A 21,906-nucleotide genomic window follows, 5' to 3' on the forward strand; every position below is an offset into this window, starting at 1 on the left:
GATCCTTGGCAGTGCTGGCTGAGGCTAATGGGAACTGGAGTCCAACAAGACCTGTAAGTTAACAACTTGCAAAACCCCTGACGTAAGGCGTTAAGGACTTGCCCAAGAGGAGCAACTTGTTGAGCTCACACCCAGGGCTGATATTATTATTAAGGCCAACTAGATAGCCGCTAGGGCACAGACCTCAGAAGGAGCACAGTACTGACCTTTGATGGGCACAAAATAAAAATAAAAATCCTTCCAGTAGCACCTTGGAGACCAACTAAGTTTGTCATTGGTATGAGTTTTTGTGTGCATGCACACTTCTTCAAAGACCATCCTTTATGAAGTAATTCGTAGATTAGAATTAACTTGTGGGCTGCAGGAGTGATGAGGGTTTTCAACAAGTTTTGATAGATGCTACTGAGATTGCAAAGGAACTAGAAATACTACCAAACCTTTGAGAAAGAACAAGTTAGAAAGAGGAGAAAGCCATCTGTTTCTTAACACTGAAGTTAGAAAATATGTTTTTTGGGTTGGGCAGGGGATGTGTCAGTAGTTGGCCTTGCCTAGGGCGCCAAATAGCCCGGCCGCGGTCATGCTTACACCATATACGGCCCAAGAGCAATAATAATAATAGCAATAATAATATATTCATGAGTTTGACCAAACTGCGGGAGGCAGTGCAAGACAGGAGTGCCTGGCGTGCTATGGTCCATGGGGTCACGAAGAGTCGGACACGACTAAACGACTAAACAACAACAACAACAATAATATATTCATACCCCGCCCATCTGGCTGGGTTTCACCAGCCACTCTGGGCGGCTTCCAGCAAAATATTAAAAGACAATAAAATGAAATAAATGAAAGATGCGCCGTCACAATCCTCCTCTGATGCCCAGTGGGCTCTTCTCGGAGGACGACCGTCCACTTGAGCACATTCGGGAAAAGGACGGGAGGAAGGAGGAGGAGACGTCGCTGCTACCAGAGGAGCGGGGCGAGAGAAGAGAGCGCCGAGGGGCGACGATGCCGCCGCTGCAGCCACCGCTTCCTCGGAACTCGGCAGGCGCCTGCAAGAAGAGCCGGCCGCCGCGGAGCAGCCAACCCGCGCCCACCTTCCCGCGCCTCGGAGCCAAGCCTCCCGCAACAGCAGTCCTCGCGCGGTAAGCGAGCTTCGCGCTCTCCACCCGCTTCTCCCTCCCTCCCTGCTGCCAGGCGACGCCTCGCGAGCTTTCTGCGCCTACCTCTCGCGAGAGCAGGGGCAAACGACCGGCCGGGGCCTAGTAGCAGCTGCAGTAGCCGGCGGGAGGCAGTGGCGGCAACGAAGGGGAAGCGCGGCGCAGCTGGAGGAGCCCCGGCGTCGTGGGGCGCAGCAGGTGAGAGAAGTGGGAGGGCGGCGGGGGCCCCTTTAAGCTCCCCCCACGGGACTTGGTTGGGGGAGACTAGGAGCGGCCAGAGGAGCGAAGGAGGGTCGGGAAGACGGTGGTCGGCAGGCAGGACGGTGGCGGTGGCGGCCACCGGTTGTTTTCTCCCACAGAAGCGAGTCTGGGCCGGGGAAGGGTCGCGGTGGCGGCCAGGTCTGGCAGGTGGGCGCTGCTCGTCTGTGCTGGCGGAGGGTGGGTGGCAGTTACAAGGGAGGTCTATGAAATGAGAAGGGGCAGCGGTTGTTGGGAAGCCGGGTACGTGTGGTGGTGGGTGCCGCGTAGTATTAAGACATGTTTGTGCGTCTACACGCGCATACCTGACTCTCTCTGTGTATGCGTGACGCGCGTCAGATGCGTGTGCATCTGCATCTGCCTGATAAGTGCGGCAAGACAGGGGGATATCTGTTTAAAACTCACGTGGACCACAAGTAGTTGCGAGGAAGGAATGCGGGATTAAGGTGGTGGTTGTTATTATTTAATTAATTTATAGGCTGTTTACGGCGTCTTTCATGGTGATTCCCGGTTCCCAATGCCCCCTCCCTCTCCTGGTGCTCTTACTGTTTTCACCGACGGGCTTGTTGGGCGCATGGCTGCTCCGGCAGAAGTGCCTTGTCACGGGTAGCTCGCCTTTGCCCCCTTCTTTGCCACATCCTGCCCTTCTGGAAAGGTGTTGGGGGGCATTTTGGGGAAAGCCTGGGATGAGGAGGAGAAGAGGTTGTGTTGGGGGGGGGAGAGAGAGTTTTAAGAATACAATACTCAAAAAAGTTGGACTGTTTTGAATTTTTTAACGGAAAACATAGATTTGTGGGAAAAGTTGCCTTGTAATTTCCCCAATATATGTGCTGCCTTTTTTGTGATTAATTCTGACTTTGGTGTTCTAAATACCGTAGATCAGGTTTAAAATATTTCTAATGTTTACTTGGGAAGATAAGGGATGTTGTTTGTGTCACAAATCATTTACAGTGTCGTTTGTAGTTTTAAATTTTTTTTTATTAGAGTTGGCTATCAGTACAGGAGAATGCAGTTGGGTCCAGTAATTCCAGTATCCCCATATCTGTCACATCATTCGTTCCAGACTTATCATTTATTCTTTGATCCTTTTGTCATTCATGTAACCCAGTTGCCACTCTTTTTGTTTAGTATTGTATTTCAGTATTTTGAAAAATATTTTCTAACAATACTTTTGATCTCTTGCCACATACCTTCTTTATAAATTGTTGTTGTTGGCATCCGTCTTCTGACAAAAATTAAATTCCAACAGATGATACTTAGCCAGTTTCTGTCTTTTGGAAAGGAGTTATTGGTTCACATAACAAGGTAAACCAAACCTTTGCTTAGGTGACACACTGCACTGACCTAAGGACTATGAAGGAACAAAGTGGTTACAATTTCATCTCCAGTAGCTGTATCTGAAGAAGTGTGCATGCACACGAAAGCTCATACCAAAATAAAAACTTAGTTGGTCTTTAAGGTGCTACTGAAGGAATTTTTTTATTTTATCTCCAGTAGCCTACACATTCCTGCTAAACTGTGGTTTGGCTTGTGTGTGAGTGTGGCCATTTTGTCAGTCCTTTTATTCTTGCAATGTTAAAAGTTTTAAACCATAGATACCTGTACTTAAGACATGTAAAATGTTTGAGTACTCTTCTTACATTTCAAAACAATTTGGGTATATTAATGGACTTGTTCAATTATATACATACTTAACTTAGATTTGTGTTTAGGCTGTACACTTCTTGGAAAATAATAGAAAGCTCCTCAGATTAATCTACAGCAGGGGTCCCCAAACTAAGGCCCGGGGGCCAGATGCGGCCCAATCGCCTTCTAAATCCGGCCCGCGGACAGTCCGGGAATCAGCATGTTTTTACATGAGTAGAATGTGTCCTTTTATTTAAAATGCATCTCTGGGTTATTTGTGGGGCCTGCCTGGTGTTTTTACATGAGTAGAATGCATCCTTTTATTTAAAATGCCTCTCTGGGTTATTTGTGGGGCCTGCCTGGTGTTTTTACATGAGTAGAATGTGTCCTTTTATTTAAAATGCATCTCTGGGTTATTTGTGGAGCATAGGAGTTCGTTCATATTTTTTTCCAAAATATAGTCTGGCCCCCCACAAGGTCTGAGGGGCAGTGGACCGGCCCCGTGCTGAAAAAGTTTGCTGACCCCTGATCTACAGTCATACCTTATGATACGTCCGCTGCGGGTTGTGTCTTTTCAGGTTACGGACACACCGAACCCGGAAGTCCCAGAACGGGTTACTTCTGGGTTCGGCGCGTCCGTAACCTGTGCACATGTGCAGAAGCACTAAATTGCGCTTTGCGCATGTGCAGAAGCACCGCATTGCGTCACACGCGTGCGCAGGTGTGGCGCTTCAGGGTGCAGCCTTTTCATGTTGCGGACGCACCGAACCCAGAAGTAACCTGTCTGCTCTGAGTACAACTAATATTGGTTATCACCATTAATATTTTAAAAATGTCATTCTTGTCTAAATAAAGATCTTAAGCCTCTTTAAATCTGTGTGGTGCTTCAGTGAGACACCATGTATCTTTTGTAGTATAAACATCCCGTTTTATTGTAAAACAGTTAGCACTTATGATCCTAGAATTTTACACAACAGACCTTTATGTTTTCTTCATCTGCTCTCCTTCTTCAAAACCTACGACTTCATTATTTTTCTTTCACAGAATATTTGCAGCTACTAAACTAGTATGCTTGGATCATTCTGTTTTATTTCTTTTGCATTACTTTGGAAGATGCTCCATCACAATTTTTCATTAAATTCTCTCCAGCCTCCTCCAATAATGCCCCCTTCATCATAGTAATGTAGAACAGATTTCTGGCTTTGGTAAGTAAAAGGAGAGACTTAAATCCAGACAGAAACAGGAATAAATTTATGAGAGCATTTTAATTATGTAAATATCAGTAGCAAGAATGTGATTCCTAGAGGCATTGGGCATAAAGGCATAAAATGTTCATAATTAATTCTTAAAAATACATGCTGCTATGAAATATTATTATTATTATTATTATTATTATTATTATTATTAAATTTGTTAGTCACTTTATGTTTCCTAGGGCAATCCAAAGCAACTTACAGACAAACAAGCAAGACAATAAACCCCACATAGATACAATAAAACCAAGAGGAAAATTAAATACATAAAAAAAATCCCACCCACTTCTAAAAGGCCACAAATAGTTAAAGGCCTGGTTACAGAGGAAAGTTTTTGCTTGGTGCCAAAAGATATGTAGTGAAGGTGCCAGGTGAACCTCACTGGAGAGAATATTCCATAAACAAGGAAGCCGCCGCAAAAAAACAAAAACAAAAAAACACACAGAAAAATTGCTCCCCTCCAGACCTCTTGTAGAAGGGCCTTAGATTATGATTGCAGGGTCCGGGACAGTTCATATGAGGAGAAGCTGCTCTGTGCTTCTGTTTGTGAGGAAGGTTGGGAATAGATAAAAAAAGTAAATAAGCATTACTAAAAGCCAGCACATAACCTCAACAAATACCTAAATACACAAAACCAAACCACAGTATCACTTTTGCAGCTCAGTTTATATGAATCATGAAGGCCTTGGAAAACAAATGTGTCTTTCAGGCGCACTTAAAGGGATGTCATGCTGTTAAACATGATGAAAACTTTCATTAAAATACAAAACTAGCTATTAAATTTTTTACTTCATGAAGGTCCAAATGGATATTTAGTAGAACTTCAGTCAATGAATTAAACTGGAAAAGAAAATAAGGTGTTGTTTCCTAAAACTTAACACTAATGTACCTTAACTCTGGTGTAAGCTGGTGTAAGCTCCTCATTATTCTGAAGTAGCAGAATAAGCACCCCTCCTTCTCATTCCATCAGTTGTCTTAAGAGGCTGGTTCCCTACATATCACAGTGGAGCAAATAAACTGCTACCGTGTTTCTCATATTATAAGACACGTCTTATATTAATTTTTTCCTCAAAAAACACACACTATGGCTTATTTTCAAGGGATGTCTTATTTTTTTCCTCCTCCTCCTGCCGCGGCCGGCATTGCTGCTGCACCTATCACTATGTCTTATTTTCGGGGTATGGCTTATATTCCTTGAATGCTTAAAAATCCTGCTATGGCTTATTTTATGGGCATGTCTTAAAATATGAGAAGAGGGTAATTGATAAAAGTTCTCCAGAGGAAGTTTCTTGACATAATGTAATTTCACGTGCAAAACCATGTCATAAAGTGTCAGTTATCTTGTGAAGCAGTGACTTGAACCTAGAGAAGTTTACTCCATCAAAGCCCATCTGGACCCAATCATTTATTTAGTACCATGGGACAAGGAGGGTGATGACATGTAAGAAGAAACAAGGAAGAGAGAGAATGTGAGGGTAAGTGGGGAGGAGATATTTGAAGATGAGGACAGATGAAAAGGAAAGGGGAAGAAGAGTTGTGTAACTAACCCAAGATTTGCTGGGATACGAGTGTTTGGATTTGGCAGATCTTAGTCTTTCCCGGTTGAGCCAGGTAGATTTTTATTTTTTATTTATTAAATTGTTATACTGTATCTTCATCCAAAGATCTCAGGCGGTTCACAGCATAAAATACAAGATAAAAACACAAAATACATAATAAGGACAAGAACAAAACAAACTAATAACCCTCAAACACATTTAAAAGGATAATCAGCCAAAGGCTTTGTTGAAGAGGAACTTTCACCTGGCGCCTAAAGGTGTATAATGAAGGTGCCAGCCAAGCTTCCCTTGGGAGCCACTGCAAAAAAGGCCCGTTCTTATGTTGTGGTAGAGGCACACAAAGATGGGCCCCCAATGGTTATTGCAGGGTCCGGGTCAGTTCATATGGGGAGGGGTGGTCCTTGAGGTATTTTGGTCCTGAGGCATTTAAGGCTTTATAGGTCAAAACCAGCACTTTGAATTCGGCCTGGAAATTAGTTGGCAGCCTGTGCAATCGTGCCAGGATCAGTGTAATGTGCTCATACCATCTTGCCCTGGCAAGTAGCCTGGCCATCTAATTCTTCACCTGCTGAAGTTTCTGAACCATTTTCAGAGACAGCTCTATGTAAAATGAATTGCAGTAATCTAACCTAGAGGTAACCAGCACATAGACAACAGTAGTTAGGCTGATCTCACCCTGGCTTAGTCTGTGGCTCGGGCACAGTGTGGTAGAATGGGGCAAGGAGAAACTTATACCTATTCTAAACTTTTAGCTTGGTCATATTGTGTGACTTTGGGCTCAATGCTCAGAACTGACCCCCACACTTTCCTGCCAGTTCAGGTGACAGTAGCCCACCCCAGAGCCTCCTGAATGGAATTTGGAATAGCAGCAAGTTCTGCCACCATTGATCATGCTAGTGCAAATTACACCACCTTTCTACAGTTAGGAGGAGGAGGATTATATTTATATCCCATCCTTTCATACTGGGACTCAAGGCTGCTTACAAATTAGAACAAGATAGATAAAATTCAAAAAGCTAAAAACATATAAAAATAATCATTAAAAATAATTAAACTCAAGTAGAATGAAAACAATATAAAAACCAAATCTATTAAATTACAAGTGATAAAACCAATAAAAACAGCACAACACTATTAAAGCCCTTTCCTTAAAAAATAAAAAATAAAGTGGAAAAAAGCACTGTTGCTTTGTTAATTCCCCATATCTTTCAGGTACCAGTATTGTCCCTTCACTTGTTACATAGGAGCCCAGAGTTTAAAGTGGTCAGCACACCTTCTAGTTCAAAATTCATTTATTTATCTACACAGTGGTGCTATCCATGTCTGTGATGGTGTACTTTACAGAGTTTTATAACGAAAATACAAGCCACTATCAGTTCCTTGGGGAAAATATAAATGTAGCCCTGGGGAAGATAAAGACAAGAGTGTGTTTCTTAATAATAAGAATCCAGGCAGGGAGGGAGAAGACTGGGGAGGCGCTTCCTCCATTGGAAAAGTTGGACAAAGATCTAACCTACAAGAGCATTGACTTAGAAAAGTGTTGCAGAAGCCTAAGGCATAGAGGGAGTCCAGGGGGAGGATTGTCCCAGTTCTCAATGTCGCTGATGCTGTCCTTGATAAAGCTGACGGACACCTTTATCCCATGAAATGAGAATATTGTATGTAATATGGTATTAGTAAAATTAATTTCAGGAAAACTCAAATTGTATAGGGAAGTTGTAAGATAGTTTAAAGCAGTTTCAGCTTCTTGCATATTGTTTATTTGTAAGGCTCAACACAGTCAGCAAAATGGACCAGATAAAGTGGGGTGACCAGGAATAAACAGTCAGCTTCAGTAGCCTGGAGGCAAGGGAAATGAAAGCCTTGCTTGAAATGGCCCTGAAAACAGATATTATATAATGTCAGAGATGGTTACAGTTTCTAAAAGCCGTGGCATTTGCTACTATTTGGATTTACATCTGAGCTAATTAGAAATCTGATAAGGTGAAGCTATGAAATGAGATCATGTCAGTAGCCTGATCAGTAGTACCCATCTTTAAATATACTGTAGTGCTCTTTGAGCCAGAAGAATAAGGCCTTCTGCCTAAAAGTTGCACCTCAGCTCTTTCACATGATCACACTTCTGATCCAGTTGATTGTCTCATTATTGGATTGATTTGATCTTAAATGTAACACATTGCTTCTCAGTCTAATACTGGTTCATATAATATGATAGGTATGTAATATGACAAATACATAACTTTTATGTATTTTTTAGATTATTCAAAGCACTTCAAAGATTATATACTTCACTATAATGCTGTAAAATCAGTGTCATTCCCATATTGCAGATATGGGACTGAAACTGTGAGAATAGGAACTTGCCTTAGGCCACCTTGGGAATTCAGGCAAGTGAGGTTTGAACTATGGTCTTTCCAGTTCACAGCTTCCATGTCTAATGATGATATTTGCTGACCATCTTGTGGTTAGCATTTATTGAGATTAATTGTATAAATTATAAATTGAAATGAAAAGAATTAAGATTTTAATGAAGCCTTTATCATGACATTTCTCCCTAACCACTCTCATCTATTTAGAGTATAATAGCAGAGACCCAGTATATGTATATTAACAAACTACATTCTTTTTTCAAGTCAAACTGGAAATCAGGGCTATATACCCTGTTTCTCATATTTTAAGACATACCCATAAAATAAGCCATAGCAGGATTTTAAGCATTCAAGGAATATAAGCCATACCCCGAAAATAAGACATAGTGATAGGCGCAGCAGCAATGCCGGCCGCAGCAGGAGGAGGAGGAAAAAAATAAGACATCCCTTGAAAATAAGCCATAGTGTGTTTTTTTGAGGAAAAAATAAATATAAGACGTGTCTTATAATATGAGAAACACGGTATTTGTGTTTCAAATACAACCTGACAGTTAGGTAGAAACAAGAGTTATACTCCTGTATAACTCCCTCTTATGGTAGCTTCAGCAGAGATACCTTGCCAAAAATGGCTTTCAGTATTATTACATCTACTATGAATTTGAGTCCTGGTTTGAGGGCTAATGGGTTCACATCTCTAAAAGCCTTCCCTCCCTCTGCATTTTTCTTTTCTCATAGGTAAATTTCTTCTCCCAGAGCAGCCTTTGAATGTCTGCTTAAGCCAGAAGGCAAAGTATGGAAGTGGCATTTGACTGGTCAAAACAACAAAAAGTTGTTGAAGGGTCACATACTTAAGTACTTTACTGTACTTAAAATGGTAATTTATCAGTAACAAACTGAAGTCACTATGTGAATTGCAAAGTTTTGTTCTTCTTAGAAGCATAATGCACTTAGATTGGCAGATGCCTGTAAACTAGTACATTATTGATTTCATATATTACCACAACATGGTCAAATAATAAGGAGCTGACCGTCCAGTTAACAATATTTTACTGATCAGTTGACAGCCTCTCCAAATCATGCAGGCTACCAGTTAGTTTTATTTCTGTCAAAGCCACATAGGACTTGCTTGCTCTGTTTTTCTTACCTACCTTCAGGTTTAGTCACAGCACTGAGTGAATGGATGATTTCCTATTTCTCTTGGGTTTTTTTCTTCCCTCAGTCTTCTCCTGCCCTCTATACTCTTGATTCCTTTAAGTCTTGGATAATTTTGCATTGCTCGGAGCTTCATTGTATATATTCTCTTGTAGACCAAAGAAGCAGATTGTTGGTGCTTTCAGTAACTACTTGTTACATCTGGTTTGGCGTTGAAATACTTCATATGTTTTTTTTTAATAGCTCCGATGATTACACTGTCTAAAGAAACTTCATTCCCCTCCCCACCTCTGTTCACTTGTGAAACAGATGATGATTTTTATGGGGATGGAAACTAGGACTATGCTGAGATTCAAAGTGTTTATCAGAATATACTGTATACTATTAGTGGGGAGTGCCCAGCACTGCCCAGAAATACAAACAAACAAAAAACAAACAGTCCGCTTTTTAAATAGATAGTGTAATTTGCAAGTTTTGGGACTGTGTTTACACACATGTACACACGCACCAACCTGGCTGTGGAGCACCTGATCTAGTACCTAATTGGTTTTTTGGGTGGGAGAGGGGCAAGCGTGATATTGAGCCAACAAGTCATGGGTTATAATCCTGATTTTTCAATAAACCAGTTTAATCTAAGCAAGCCTGAACCAGGATATTATCTCCATGGATATGGAAATCTACGCTGTTGAAGAGAAATGCTATGAATACTCAAAAGCTCTCTCTATATGCTAATTATTGGCCACGATTCAAAGAACTTGACCCTTGTCAGATGAACTGAAGGGGACTTTTGCCTTCTTTCAGACAATGAACTGCACAGGTTTCATGGCAAAGCATAAATTCAAAACATAGCTTGGATTAGGGGAGGGGAGGTGCCAGCCATTCAAAGGAAATGGTGAAAACTTCCAGTGTTATAGCATACGTGGGAGGCTATGAGACCACATTTTGCTATCTGTCAAAGACAGATATTCCTATGAGTCATGCATTAAAGAACCTAGAGTATCTTGCTTAAACTGTTGATGCGTGTGCAGTTAAGCATTTTTGTATGTACTATTAAAAGGTAATTAAAGAGGCTGCTATCAATGTTCCATGTCGGCAAACATTCATGTGTATAATTAAAACTGACTTCCCATAGTGGATATGTCTCTGTACCATTGCCAAGTTGAGGTTTGTTTGTTTCTAAAAGTCTTGTTATGTTGACTCTCTGTGTGCATGTGAGTAAATAGCAAAATGCTTCTATTTTTGCTTTTTTATTACAATAAATGACATTTTAAAGGTCAATGCTGCTCTTTTAATGTAGGTTATGAGTGCTGGCTGTATGCTTTTCAGAGCAGTAGTGTGAGGAAGCTTGGAGTGGAATGGCAGGACGGCCTCATCCTTATGACAGTAACTCCAGTGATCCAGAGAATTGTGATCGAAAATTGCATAGTAGACCCCGTAAACTTTGTAAGCATTCAAGGTAGGTAGCACATATGCTGTATAGCATCTCAAAACTTTAATCCAAATTGATTCTGAAAAAAACTATTGAAAAGTTTGATGCTCTCAGTAACAAATGATAAACATCAATCTGAGTGAATGTATCCTTTTTTGTATCTTTATTGAGCTTGCTAATCACTTCTCACTTTTGCCAGCTGTAGCCATCTGAGAATGTGTAAAATACAGAGTTCAGTTGACCAATTATTGATTATGTTACCTAAAATGAACCAAAAAACCTACCTGGGTATTTGTTAAATGAAACAAGTACGCCACTAGGTCTAAATTATACACATCTAAGGCAATACATATGGTCAAATGAATAATCTGAATAACCTTTGTCCTGTCAGCAACACTGACTATTTGACATGCTTGTGTAACTACAGAATTTTTTTCTACTATAATTTGACTCTTACTGTGCTGAACAAATAGGTGAAAAGCATTTGATAGCAGAAATTATTGCTTTGCAGCTTGCATTGCCTTAATAAAAATGTTAAGCAAATTAACATTTGGCATCTTTGCATGTAATACCTTTAAATTTAGAAGTTCATATACATTCACTGTACTTCAGAAGGATCCTCTCTGCCTCACTGGGTATTGAAGTATCCATTGCAGAGATGGGAAAAGAGGTCTAGAATGTTACTGACAGTAGGTATCAGTTCAGTGGAAAATCTGTAAATACAGTTTATGGTGCCTTGCTTATATAAACCCTGTAACCATGGTACTTTAGCACTAAAAACATGCTGTTGGGTTAAGGCTGTTAACAGGATGCCTTAGAAGCCACTGTGCTTATATGCTGCCTAGATGGCATTAGTCAGCTGGGTGTATATAGATTGAGCTGTCTGTGAATCATATAAGAATAAAATGGTGAGCAGGCATATTCTAGGAAGTGGCTTTCCAATTTGGAAATTTGCTGTTTCTGGAAAAATCCACTCGGTCCTCAGCCCTGGGTATTTTCCAGAAGTGTTATAAAGCCTGATTTTAGCAGGCTTTCACTGGATGGGGATATGTTGGGTCAGCTGGAATAGCTTGTTTGCTTAATATGCATTGGCACAGCAAAAAATAAAAAAAGATATTACTTACCCTGAGCCTAGGACATCAGGCTTGGTTCAAAAGACTGAACTGCAAGCAGCTACTTTTGTTATGAGTTCTAGAAAGGAAAATTCTGTTGTAACAAATCATGCAAGCAATACAAATGAAAATAAAATTGTATGATATGAATAAAAGTAATTGGTAACTGGCTTTGTTATTAAATTTCTATACCACCTTTCATCCAAGGGTCACAGGGCGGTTTACAATATAAAACACAAAAATGCATAACTTTAGTGTAGTTTGGAGATAATGTTTAGAACAGGGAACATGGGACATTACTGCTGTGGTTTTTTGGGTTTTTTTTTGGAATATTATGGAAAATCTCAGAACAAAATTGTTTTCAAGCATTTTAGGATCTCAGAAAACAAACATTTGTTACCAAAGTTGGATACAGGGACATCAGCAATAGAAAGTACTCTACTGCAAAACTATGGCATGTTCCCCTTCTAGACTCAGGGTGTGATAACAATTGTTTGATTACACCAAAAGTCTTGAAAAAGGCGCACAGATAAGCAGAGTGCAAAAACTGACTATGCCATGGCAGAAGAACATTTGTGGAAGCTGTTTGCTAGAGAATTAAATACTGAATCAATCTTGTATTATTTTTACTACTCACAAACAAAATAATAATCTAACATTTGGGGTCATGTGAGACTTTACAGATGAGCATAATTTATTATGAGGGGCTTTCATCTACTTGCTGGGGTTAGAAAGAGCTAAAGATGCGTTTGCTTCGATAGTTTATTGCAGGGGTCCCCAGACTTACCGTGCAGCGGGCCGGTGCCCTCCGCGCCGACCGCGCTGCGGGCCGGAGGGCAGGGGAATGCGCGCGCTGCGGGCCGGAGGGCGGGGGAGTGCGCGCCCGTGCGCATGCGCACACGCGCACGGTCGGGGAAAAATCGCTGAAAATCACTTGTGCGCATGCGTATGGGCCTCCCCCGACCCGGAAGTGCATCGGAAATGACCTCTTCTGGGTCGGGAGAGGCCCATACGCATGCGCACAAAGGATTTTCGGCGATTTTTTGCCGATTTTTAAGATCGCCGCCGCGCCGCGCGCCGTAAGAGCGGGCGGCGGCAGCGGGCGGCGGGGGGCGTCGCGGGCCGGATTGGGAGGCCAATTGGGCCGCATCCGGCCCGGGGGCCGTAGTTTGGGGACCCCTGGTTTATTGCATTTTTAAGTTATGAAGAGCTCTGCTGAATCAGACCAAAGGCCCATCCAGTCGAGCATTCTGTTCACAGTGGCCAACCAGATGTCTGTGGAAGCCCACAAGCAAGTCTTGTCCTCTCAAATCAGTGGCGTAGATCTTGGTTTGTAATTGTATAACTGAGAAACATTTAAGTTGTGGAAGAAACACTCTGGTTAGAGCAGTTACAGTGGCTCTTGCTTATTTTGCACTGGCAGTTTCTTAACCTGAGTTTTCTTGACTGTTGCCTTTCTCTCCTATATTTCTAGACGGTGTCTTTTATTAAATATATTTAAATATCCAAGCAAACCAGATGATCCCCAATGAAGCTCTTTGATAGTTTGTGTTGCCTTGAATGACTATAAAATCTGGCATGAAAGATGTGTGACAGAATAAACCTTTTCACTTGTTTTGTTAGTTTATTGAAATCTGACAAGCTGGCAGGACTAGAAATAGCTTCACAGATGGCATTGGGCAATATACCAAGCAGCTCTTCTCTTATGCGTTCCTTATACTGTCCATCAACTATGTTAGCCAATGGCTGTTCAGAGATGAGGAAATGGTAAGCATGAATTCAGCTTACAGGAGGCTGTGAGGTCAGACGTCAGTACTGCACTGTGCACGGCTGAGTCAGTGGCTGTGAGAAAATGAATTGAATTAATATCTAGGGGGTTTGCGTCTCTGAGCACTTAATGGACTGAATAGCTGTAACAGGATTGTTACCCTTGAGGGTGAGAGGGAAAGAGGATGCTAGAAAGTAAGGCAGGCTAATGGTGCAGAGGAGTACTGAGAGGAGGATGGAAATAGCAAATATGCTGAACTTAGCAAGTAATGCCAGAGGATGCTGAGCTGGCTTCCAAATCTACTGCCTGGAAGGGAGCGGATTTCCTTTGTACTTTGGTCTCGATATTTTCCCCATGTTTTTGTGTTTCTTCCTTGTTCTACTCCAAAAGCAGGTGCGTAACCATTAATAATCTGAACAGCATTTAGCAGAAGCTGAAATGGAAAGGAGACTAAATGTCCTTTGTGTAGTCTGATCTCTTTAAATGTCTGATATGACAAAGAACAGATGTGTGTGTGCATGATCTTTTGTCTAAAGGAAAGACTGTAATATAAACAGAAATGTTATTGTTGGGGTGTTAAAATGCATTTATTTAGCTTAATTTAAGAGGAGTTGGAAGTTTGCAGATCCACTCAAATCCAGTTCTTAGAAGGGGCTATTTTTAAGTTTGGTTGACTAGCTTTTTTTAGTGTAAGACAGAATATTCCTTTATTATTGTTTGAAAGATTCATAGACAAAAGTTTTTGTAGGTGTAATATTTATTTGAATGTACTCTATCATTTAATCAGGAAGATAAAAAGATTTGATTAGTAAGTCTCTGAAAGTGTTGCCATTTTTTTTAAAGTACTCTAAAATCGGAGTCCCTACACACTTTTTTTTAAAACAATGAATATTGAACATGCTTCTTAAATCTGTAGTTTTAACATGTTGCTTTACAGCTCCTAGAGTTGTACTGTATATTCTATAAATGCTTATGGCTGATAAAATAGTTGCTTTCATTTTTGTTGTCTTGAATTTTTTTTGTATCTGCATCATTTATTGCATCATTTTATTTTTATTGCATTTTTAGTGCATTATTTTTGTAGTGAAGAGCATCATATGAAGTTGTTTAAAATATGGAGAAATTAATGATTTTATACACAAAATAGCTGATAGAAATTAATGGGTTGTTTTTCTTAAGGCTAGTTTGGATTAGTTCAAATCTAAGACTGTACTATATAGAGGCTTCTTAAAGTTACATGTATGGTATGTGCTCTGTGCACATCAATATGTTTGTGTGAAGTGACTTGCAACAAACAGTTGCTTTATGTAGTTTGCTGTTTGTAGGAAGACAAATAGTGTGGAGTCATCCATTCATGTTGCAAGCTACTACTGTACATGGGAATGGCTGGGTGATTTTGTGTGATAATGTTTTGAGTTTCCAAATGAGGGTTTATGTCCCCTTCAAATTACCAGGTTTGGGCAGTAATCTGTATTCTAGGTGGACATGTGTTAAAGTACTGTGGCTAACTTTTTTTGGCCTGAGGGCCACATTCATTCTTGATCAACATCTGATTACTGCATGCCAATGGTAGATGTGCCCCCGCCCCATACATATATCAACAGACACATAGCCCAAATGATCATTCTGATGACTGGGAAGTGGGTGATTTGCATCTCCAGTAGGAAACTGGGAGCCCCTCCCCCTGGGTTGTGCCTATTCCAATTCCATTTTTTTCTTTTGGCTACTGGTACTAAAATGGGAAAGGGCAGAAAAACTGCTTGGGGACTGAGTCACGCCCCCCTAACGGGGGGGGGGGTTAGCCACCCCTACATTACAGTAAAGGTAAAGGACCCTGGATGGTTAAGTCCAGTCAAAGGCGACTATGGGGTTGTGGTGCTCATCTCACTTTCAGGCCAAGGTAGCCGACATTTGTCCACAGATACCGGTACCACTTCTGGCACAACAGAACACTGTGACAGAAACCAGAGTGCACGGAAATGCCGTTTACCTTCCCACCACAGTGGTACCTAATTATCTAATTGCATTGGTGTGCTTTCGAACTGCTAAGTAGGCAGGAGCTGGGACACAGCAACAGGAGCTCACCCTGTTGTGCGGATTCGATCCGCCAACCTTCTGATCGGCAAACCCAAGAGGCTCAGTGGCTTATATTACATTACATTACAGTGCAAGTTTACAAAGAACTGTGCTAGCTCCTCTAAATAACTTGTAATTTGACTGATATTTAGCAAACAAAGACTAAAATATGTCATATTATTTTTTAAAAGAATATTTTAATTTCTGTTTTTTCATAATACAAGCAAACAGTGGCAAATAAGAATAACCCAAATGGAGGTATACAAAATCTCAAATACAAGTTATTCTGTTGATAATACGGTAGCAGTTTTTTGTCAGTTGAGTAATGAGTTGTCAGTGGTCTTAGAGTTGAGTGTGAGGTGTTCACAAATGATAGGAAGCTGAACCATATATCAGCAAAGTAACTTTTTTTGGTCTTCTGTCATAAGTTTTTATGCTTGTGCAATTTACCAGACATTGCAATGCCAACAGCTAAGAGTTAAGCCAACTCCAGTTTTCCAGTGTCTACCTATTATTAATTTAAGTGTATAAATATATCATTTTTCAATAGCCAAAGGAAGTTGAACTGAAATATTTGATGTGGGGGGAAATAATCAATTAAGTGCACTTACTGAGTTAAAATGTTAACATTCAACATGTTCCAATGTTTTGCCTGAAAATTTATTTTTATTAAAATGTTTTAAAACATTTGTTTTCATTCTGACTCATGGCAGTTGAATAACATACTCAGAGGTTTTTTAGATGTTAAGAAAACAAATGAAGGCACAGAGACCTGTTAATACACTAATCAGCATCAGAAGCACAGTTTTTGGTGACATGAAAGAGAGCCTTTTCCATGGCTGCTCCTATATTGTGGAATTCCAAACTAAGTTTAGAATGGCTCCCTCTCTGTTATCTTTCCCATGGCAGCCTAAGACATTCCTCTTCAGACAGGCCTTTGGAAACTAAGGTGCAGACAGTGCTGATCACTGGGTTCCTGTTAGGGCAAATTGTATCTTAAATGAGAAATCATTGATGGCATCCAGTACTGTGCAAGTGCAGGCGAGCTCATGTTGGGGGAATTCCCTGTGATTTCCTGCCCACTGCTGTGCCCCAAGGCCTGCACCGAGAGAATGGCACTGCACGGGCAAGGGACAAGTGTAGAAAAGTGAGTGAAAGGAGCTTGCCTGGGAGTTGTCTCCATCCAGTTTTACAAAATTGCAAAACCCTGTCCCACATCCCATGATTTCTTGAGGGTCTCTGGTCCACAGGAAAAAGTTTTAAGGAGTAGAAACTATGCAAGGGGGATCTCCCTTATCTCTGCACAGCACTGCATAAGTTTCACCTGAAGTCTCAGAATGGTTCCACCTTTGGCACACGGATAGCCTTCGAAGTGGCAAGTATCTGTTCATCCCCAATACTCTTAGTCCTTGTTGCCACCACTCAGTGCATACAAACTTCTTTCATTTCTACTCTTCCCAATGAAAATAACTTCTTGAAGCACTCAAGAGTAGAGTTGTTGCCTATAATTTTTGGGGTATAAATTTCTGAAACAAATGTTTGCTGTGATTTTCATCTGGAAACGTGCCATATTCTTTGTAGAGGAAATAAAGAATACTAGCAATATAAAAGCAGGAGTAAAATATGTTTTAAAATTAGTTTAGATTTTCCTCCTCAAAATACACATCTCAGTAGCTTGACAAAGAGATTAGGGATTTTAATTTTATTTTTTTTACTGTGGTTCAGAATAAAATTCCAGTAGCATGATTATTCTCTATTCTAGAGTTTTAGGCTGCCTAAGGAAGTGTATTATTGTGAGTCATCTGCAATACTTCCTGTTGCACCTGTTTACAGTAGATAATTTCCAGGTTTTAATATGCATGAGCTTGGCTTGTTTTTGAAAACAGTCAAAGAGAATAGTATTTTATTCTGTGGGTTGTGTAGACTTGCTCTGGGGCTGGATGGACCTTTAGGGGACAAAACAAAAACTTAAGTCTAAATGTAGATGCAAAATCATGACTTAGACTTTAATGAAATTTTACTTCCTTTAGCTAACGCATGTGTTGTGTCGCGTCACATCACGCCGTGTTTCCTGCTTTCTTATTTCCCATTTTAGAGTTGGAGATCTCTATCTTTCACTAATATTCACTCTTTGTCTTAAGCTGCTTATAGATTTGGAAAATGACTTTCAGAAAAGCAGCTTAGCATGCAGTGAAGGGATGGACAGTAATAATAAATACAGCACAGTGTAGTGGCAGCTTTTTTCTCCATGAGTAACTTTGGGCACACACTTGAATGATCTAGGTAACTGCTCTTTCTCTCCCCTCCCTCATATCTTGCAGAAATTTTGAGAGGTTTTTCCAATATGCATAGGGGGGTGTTTCTCCCTCCTGTCTTTTCAACTGGGCATAGGATGCATTCATCCTGTGGTGGTTTTGTGTGAGCTGTCTGTCATTCTGAGGCCTGCTTCACACTTAATGGAACAAGAGGGTTCTTGTATTGGAGCGGTGAGGATGCCGTCATATGGGCACCATGGTTCCTTTTGTTTCTTCAAGTGTGCAAACATGTAAAACATTCCAGAAATAACCTAGTTGAAATATTGTTGCAACGTGGGAGCTTGTCTTTCCTGTAATATGAAAAGTGTCCCTTTGATGCCATGCATTAGTTATGTTCTGCTGAAGTCAAGAAGGGGTTTTCTCCCACCTAAGATCTTGAGGGTGTGTCTCCCTTTCATTTTTGGCATAAAGGACCATCACAGTTAGAGAGAGGGTTTGTGATGTGTTAGTCATAACATGCAACTAATAAATATATAGGCTTTGCTTCATGCTTGAAATCTGAGATGATAAGAAATTTCTCCCTCATCAGGGTAGCTAATTCCTCTTAGTCTTTTGTTGCGCTATATGGGTTGATTTCTTAGGTCTTTTGGATATGTGGGGTAGTATACCACCTTAGCGGGTAATCTGCTTGTTGTCTAGTTTCTGCCAGCCAGTGTGTGGAGGATCTAGTCTTAGAGGCTGGACTTTTTGACACTGCAGTTCCTCCTTAATAGATGCAGACATAATTCTGTGGAACGCAAATACTTTTTGCTTGTCACATTTAATCTTAGACCTGTTTCATCCATGCAGCAATCCATGTGAGGCAAAGGAAGCTATTTGTGTGAGTGGCTTACATTGAAGTTCAGGCACATTTTAACCACATCATCATCTCCACACACCCCTCTCCCTCCACCCAGTCATTTTTAATTGGGGGTGGAATCCCCCATCATATCAGGCCTCTTCTCTGATCCAGTGCGATGGGACAGAATGTACATGAACTTCACCAACCAGTTTTCAGTCCTCTTCTGCCTGTATAAAGACAAGACCTTGCTCCCAGAGCTACACATGTTTTGAGGCAATATAATGGGACAGTTGAAACAGACAATTAGCCACCTGTTGCTCTCCTGTTGATAACTTGTATATAAAAATCAAGACCGTTTATATTGCTCTTTTATCCTACTTGTGGACTTCTGTAGGCATCTAGTTGACACCATGGGACTGTTGGATTGAAGAGGCCTTTGGTCTGCTCGGCTCTTCTTGTGATATTATTTGGGGGTGGGGGATGATGATAAATCAAGGCAATTATATCTATTTAAAATGACAACAAAAAGCTAATTTAAATAGATTTAAAACAGGTTTCACATTTCTTAAGAGAGAGAAAGAGGGGTGCAAACCTGACCACTAAATTGCATTATATTACAAATAAGATTAGTGTTTCATTCTTACAAGCAGACTTTGCACCAGGACAGTTTCTGTCCTGCTGTTTTGAACAAGCTTTACTACATTTGCCAACAACTCTATTGTTCATCCAATTTAATATGCATTCTATTAGAAAGCAATTCTGCATTAGAAGTAGACTGGATTGGTGGTTTTTAAGTTTGACTGCTCAGATTTTAGAGGAGAGGCTAGGGTCAATCAGTGTGTATGGTGTCAAATCACTGTTAATTTTCTTTAAAGGTAAGACATCATTTCTGCAAAAAGGAAGGAGCTATATTAGCCATGTGAATATGTACAAGTTAGTGGTACCTGCTTTGAAGCTTTCGGAAATGGTCCAAGGCTCTAGGCATGCAAATAAGCAGGGTGAGATTGTTTGATCTGCTGCTGATGTCACAATTGCTTCAAGGGAGAATGGAGCCAAGGGCTGTGGCACAAGGATGTGTCTTGGGAGTCGCATAGACTTCCTTCCCCACTTGCATGTAGAAGAGATTGTGGAACTAGAGTGCAGATGTGGCATTTCTCTGGTTCCCCTTGTAATTAATTTTTCAGCTGACCTTTAAAACTTATTAATTGTACTAATTATAAATATTAGTGTGGCGGTATCCTTTCTGTCAAACTATTTCAAAAAGTTTGAAGTTTTTTTTTAAAAGGAATAATTCAAATAATATTTATCTAAATTTTGTTTTACTTCTGTGTCAGTACCTTAAATTCACATTGTGTTTCAAAGGCATTTTATGTGTTCTTAGTATATTGCACATTGTGAATATACTTTTCAGTGTGCTCCAATGAATGGTCCATAAGATCTTCTATAGACAGGGTATTGCAAGCTGTAATAAAGAGGTGAGCAACATAATGATTCCGCCAGGATGGACTTAAACTTTCCCACAAGCAATGTGCCTCTTCCTAAATTTTTCAGAAATACAACTTGATGTTAGGATGCCACTGAGGTTAGGAAATAATTTCAGCTAATGAAAGATTGGAAATACACCTGTTAATTATTGTTATTCCAATGTATAGACTGCTTTGTAAATCTTAATATGACAACTGTAAACTAAACATAAACATTTGTCTTTCTAGTTCTTCTTCTCGTGTTGCTAAAGGAGATTGTAGCAAAATGAGTCTCCATGGTGCTAGTGGTGGGCATGAAAGGTCACGAGACCGACGCAGATCAAGTGATAGATCACGTGACTCCTCCCATGAAAGGCTCGAGTCTCAGCTTACCCCGTGTATCAGAAATGTGACTTCACCAACAAGACAGCATCAAGGAGGTATGTAAGGAGAGAACTGCACCTAAAGTCTTTTTTTAAGTGTACTTTTTAGTAACAATAGAAATCTTGACATTGCCATATGTATGAGTGGATCCTTAAATTTCCTGAAGACATATGTGTTGGTCTTCTTAACTGAGGTTAAATCTAGGGTTATTTCACACATGTGATGCAAATGTAAAAACTGCATTGGCCGGTATGTTCATTGGCATTACAGATGTCCATCCTCCACTTTATTTCCACACCAGTTGTTAGCTGTGAACATAAATAGTGCAACAGAGGCCCAGAGGCTATTTATTTAAGCTTCATATATGAAAAATATCCTCACTAATTTGTTCTGTGTTCATATGCAACACTTGGATCAAAAGTATGTGAAATCCCAACCCCAAATAGGTTATATTGTCATTGCCTTCATTGAATCATATGATAATGGAAAGCACTAAAACAATTAAATAGATTTAGTAACAGTTGTTTCATATTGTGAACTGCCCTGAGACCTGTGGGTGTAGGTTGTTATACAAATAATAATAATAATAATAATAATAATAATAATAATAATAATAGGAATAATTATCAGGAGATAATAATCAACTATTGTAGAGTCGGAAGCGATCCTCAGGATCATCTAGTCCAACTTCTGCAATGCAGGAATCTCAACCAAAGTATCCATGACAGATGGTCATCCAACTTTTGCTTTAAAACCTCCAATGAAGGAGAGTCCACCACCTTCCGAGGGAGTCAGTTCCACTGTTGAACACTTCTTACTGTCAGAAGTTTTTTCTGATGTTTAATTGGAATATCCTTTCTTGTAACTTGAAGCGATTGGTTTGAGTCCTACCCTTCAGAGCGAGAGAAAACAAGCATGTTCCCTCTTCCATGTGACAGCCCTTAAGATACTTGAAGATGGCTATCCTACCTCCTCAGTCTCCCCTTATTCAGGCTAAACATACCCACCTCAAGTACTGCACACCCTTTTCACTTTTTAAGTGAACATACAGTCATACCTCGGTTTAAGTACGCTTCGGTTTGAGTACTTTCAGTTTAAGTACTCTGTGGACCCGTCTGGAACGGATTAATCCACTTTCCATTACTTTCAACGGGAAAGTTCCCTTCAGGTTAAGTACGCTTCAGGTTAAGTACGGACTTCCAGA

At 40.4% G+C, this 21,906-nt stretch overlaps 1 protein-coding gene across 1 annotated transcript in view; it reads left to right on the forward strand.

The window, feature by feature from the left end:
• Window positions 1-1,251: 1,251 nt before the first annotated feature.
• BTBD10 (BTB domain containing 10) overlaps window positions 1,252-21,906 on the forward strand; it is a gene marked incomplete in the record, with an annotated part of 29,160 nt that continues 8,505 nt past the window's right edge. Inside the window, 3 exon segments of the mRNA XM_060275563.1 lie at window positions 1,252-1,355; window positions 10,672-10,830; window positions 20,568-20,758. Coding sequence (XP_060131546.1) covers window positions 10,730-10,830; window positions 20,568-20,758 — 292 coding nt within the window.

Source organism: Zootoca vivipara, chromosome 1 (genome assembly GCF_963506605.1).
Source record: "Zootoca vivipara chromosome 1, rZooViv1.1, whole genome shotgun sequence".
NCBI classification, from domain to species: domain Eukaryota; kingdom Metazoa; phylum Chordata; class Lepidosauria; order Squamata; family Lacertidae; genus Zootoca; species Zootoca vivipara.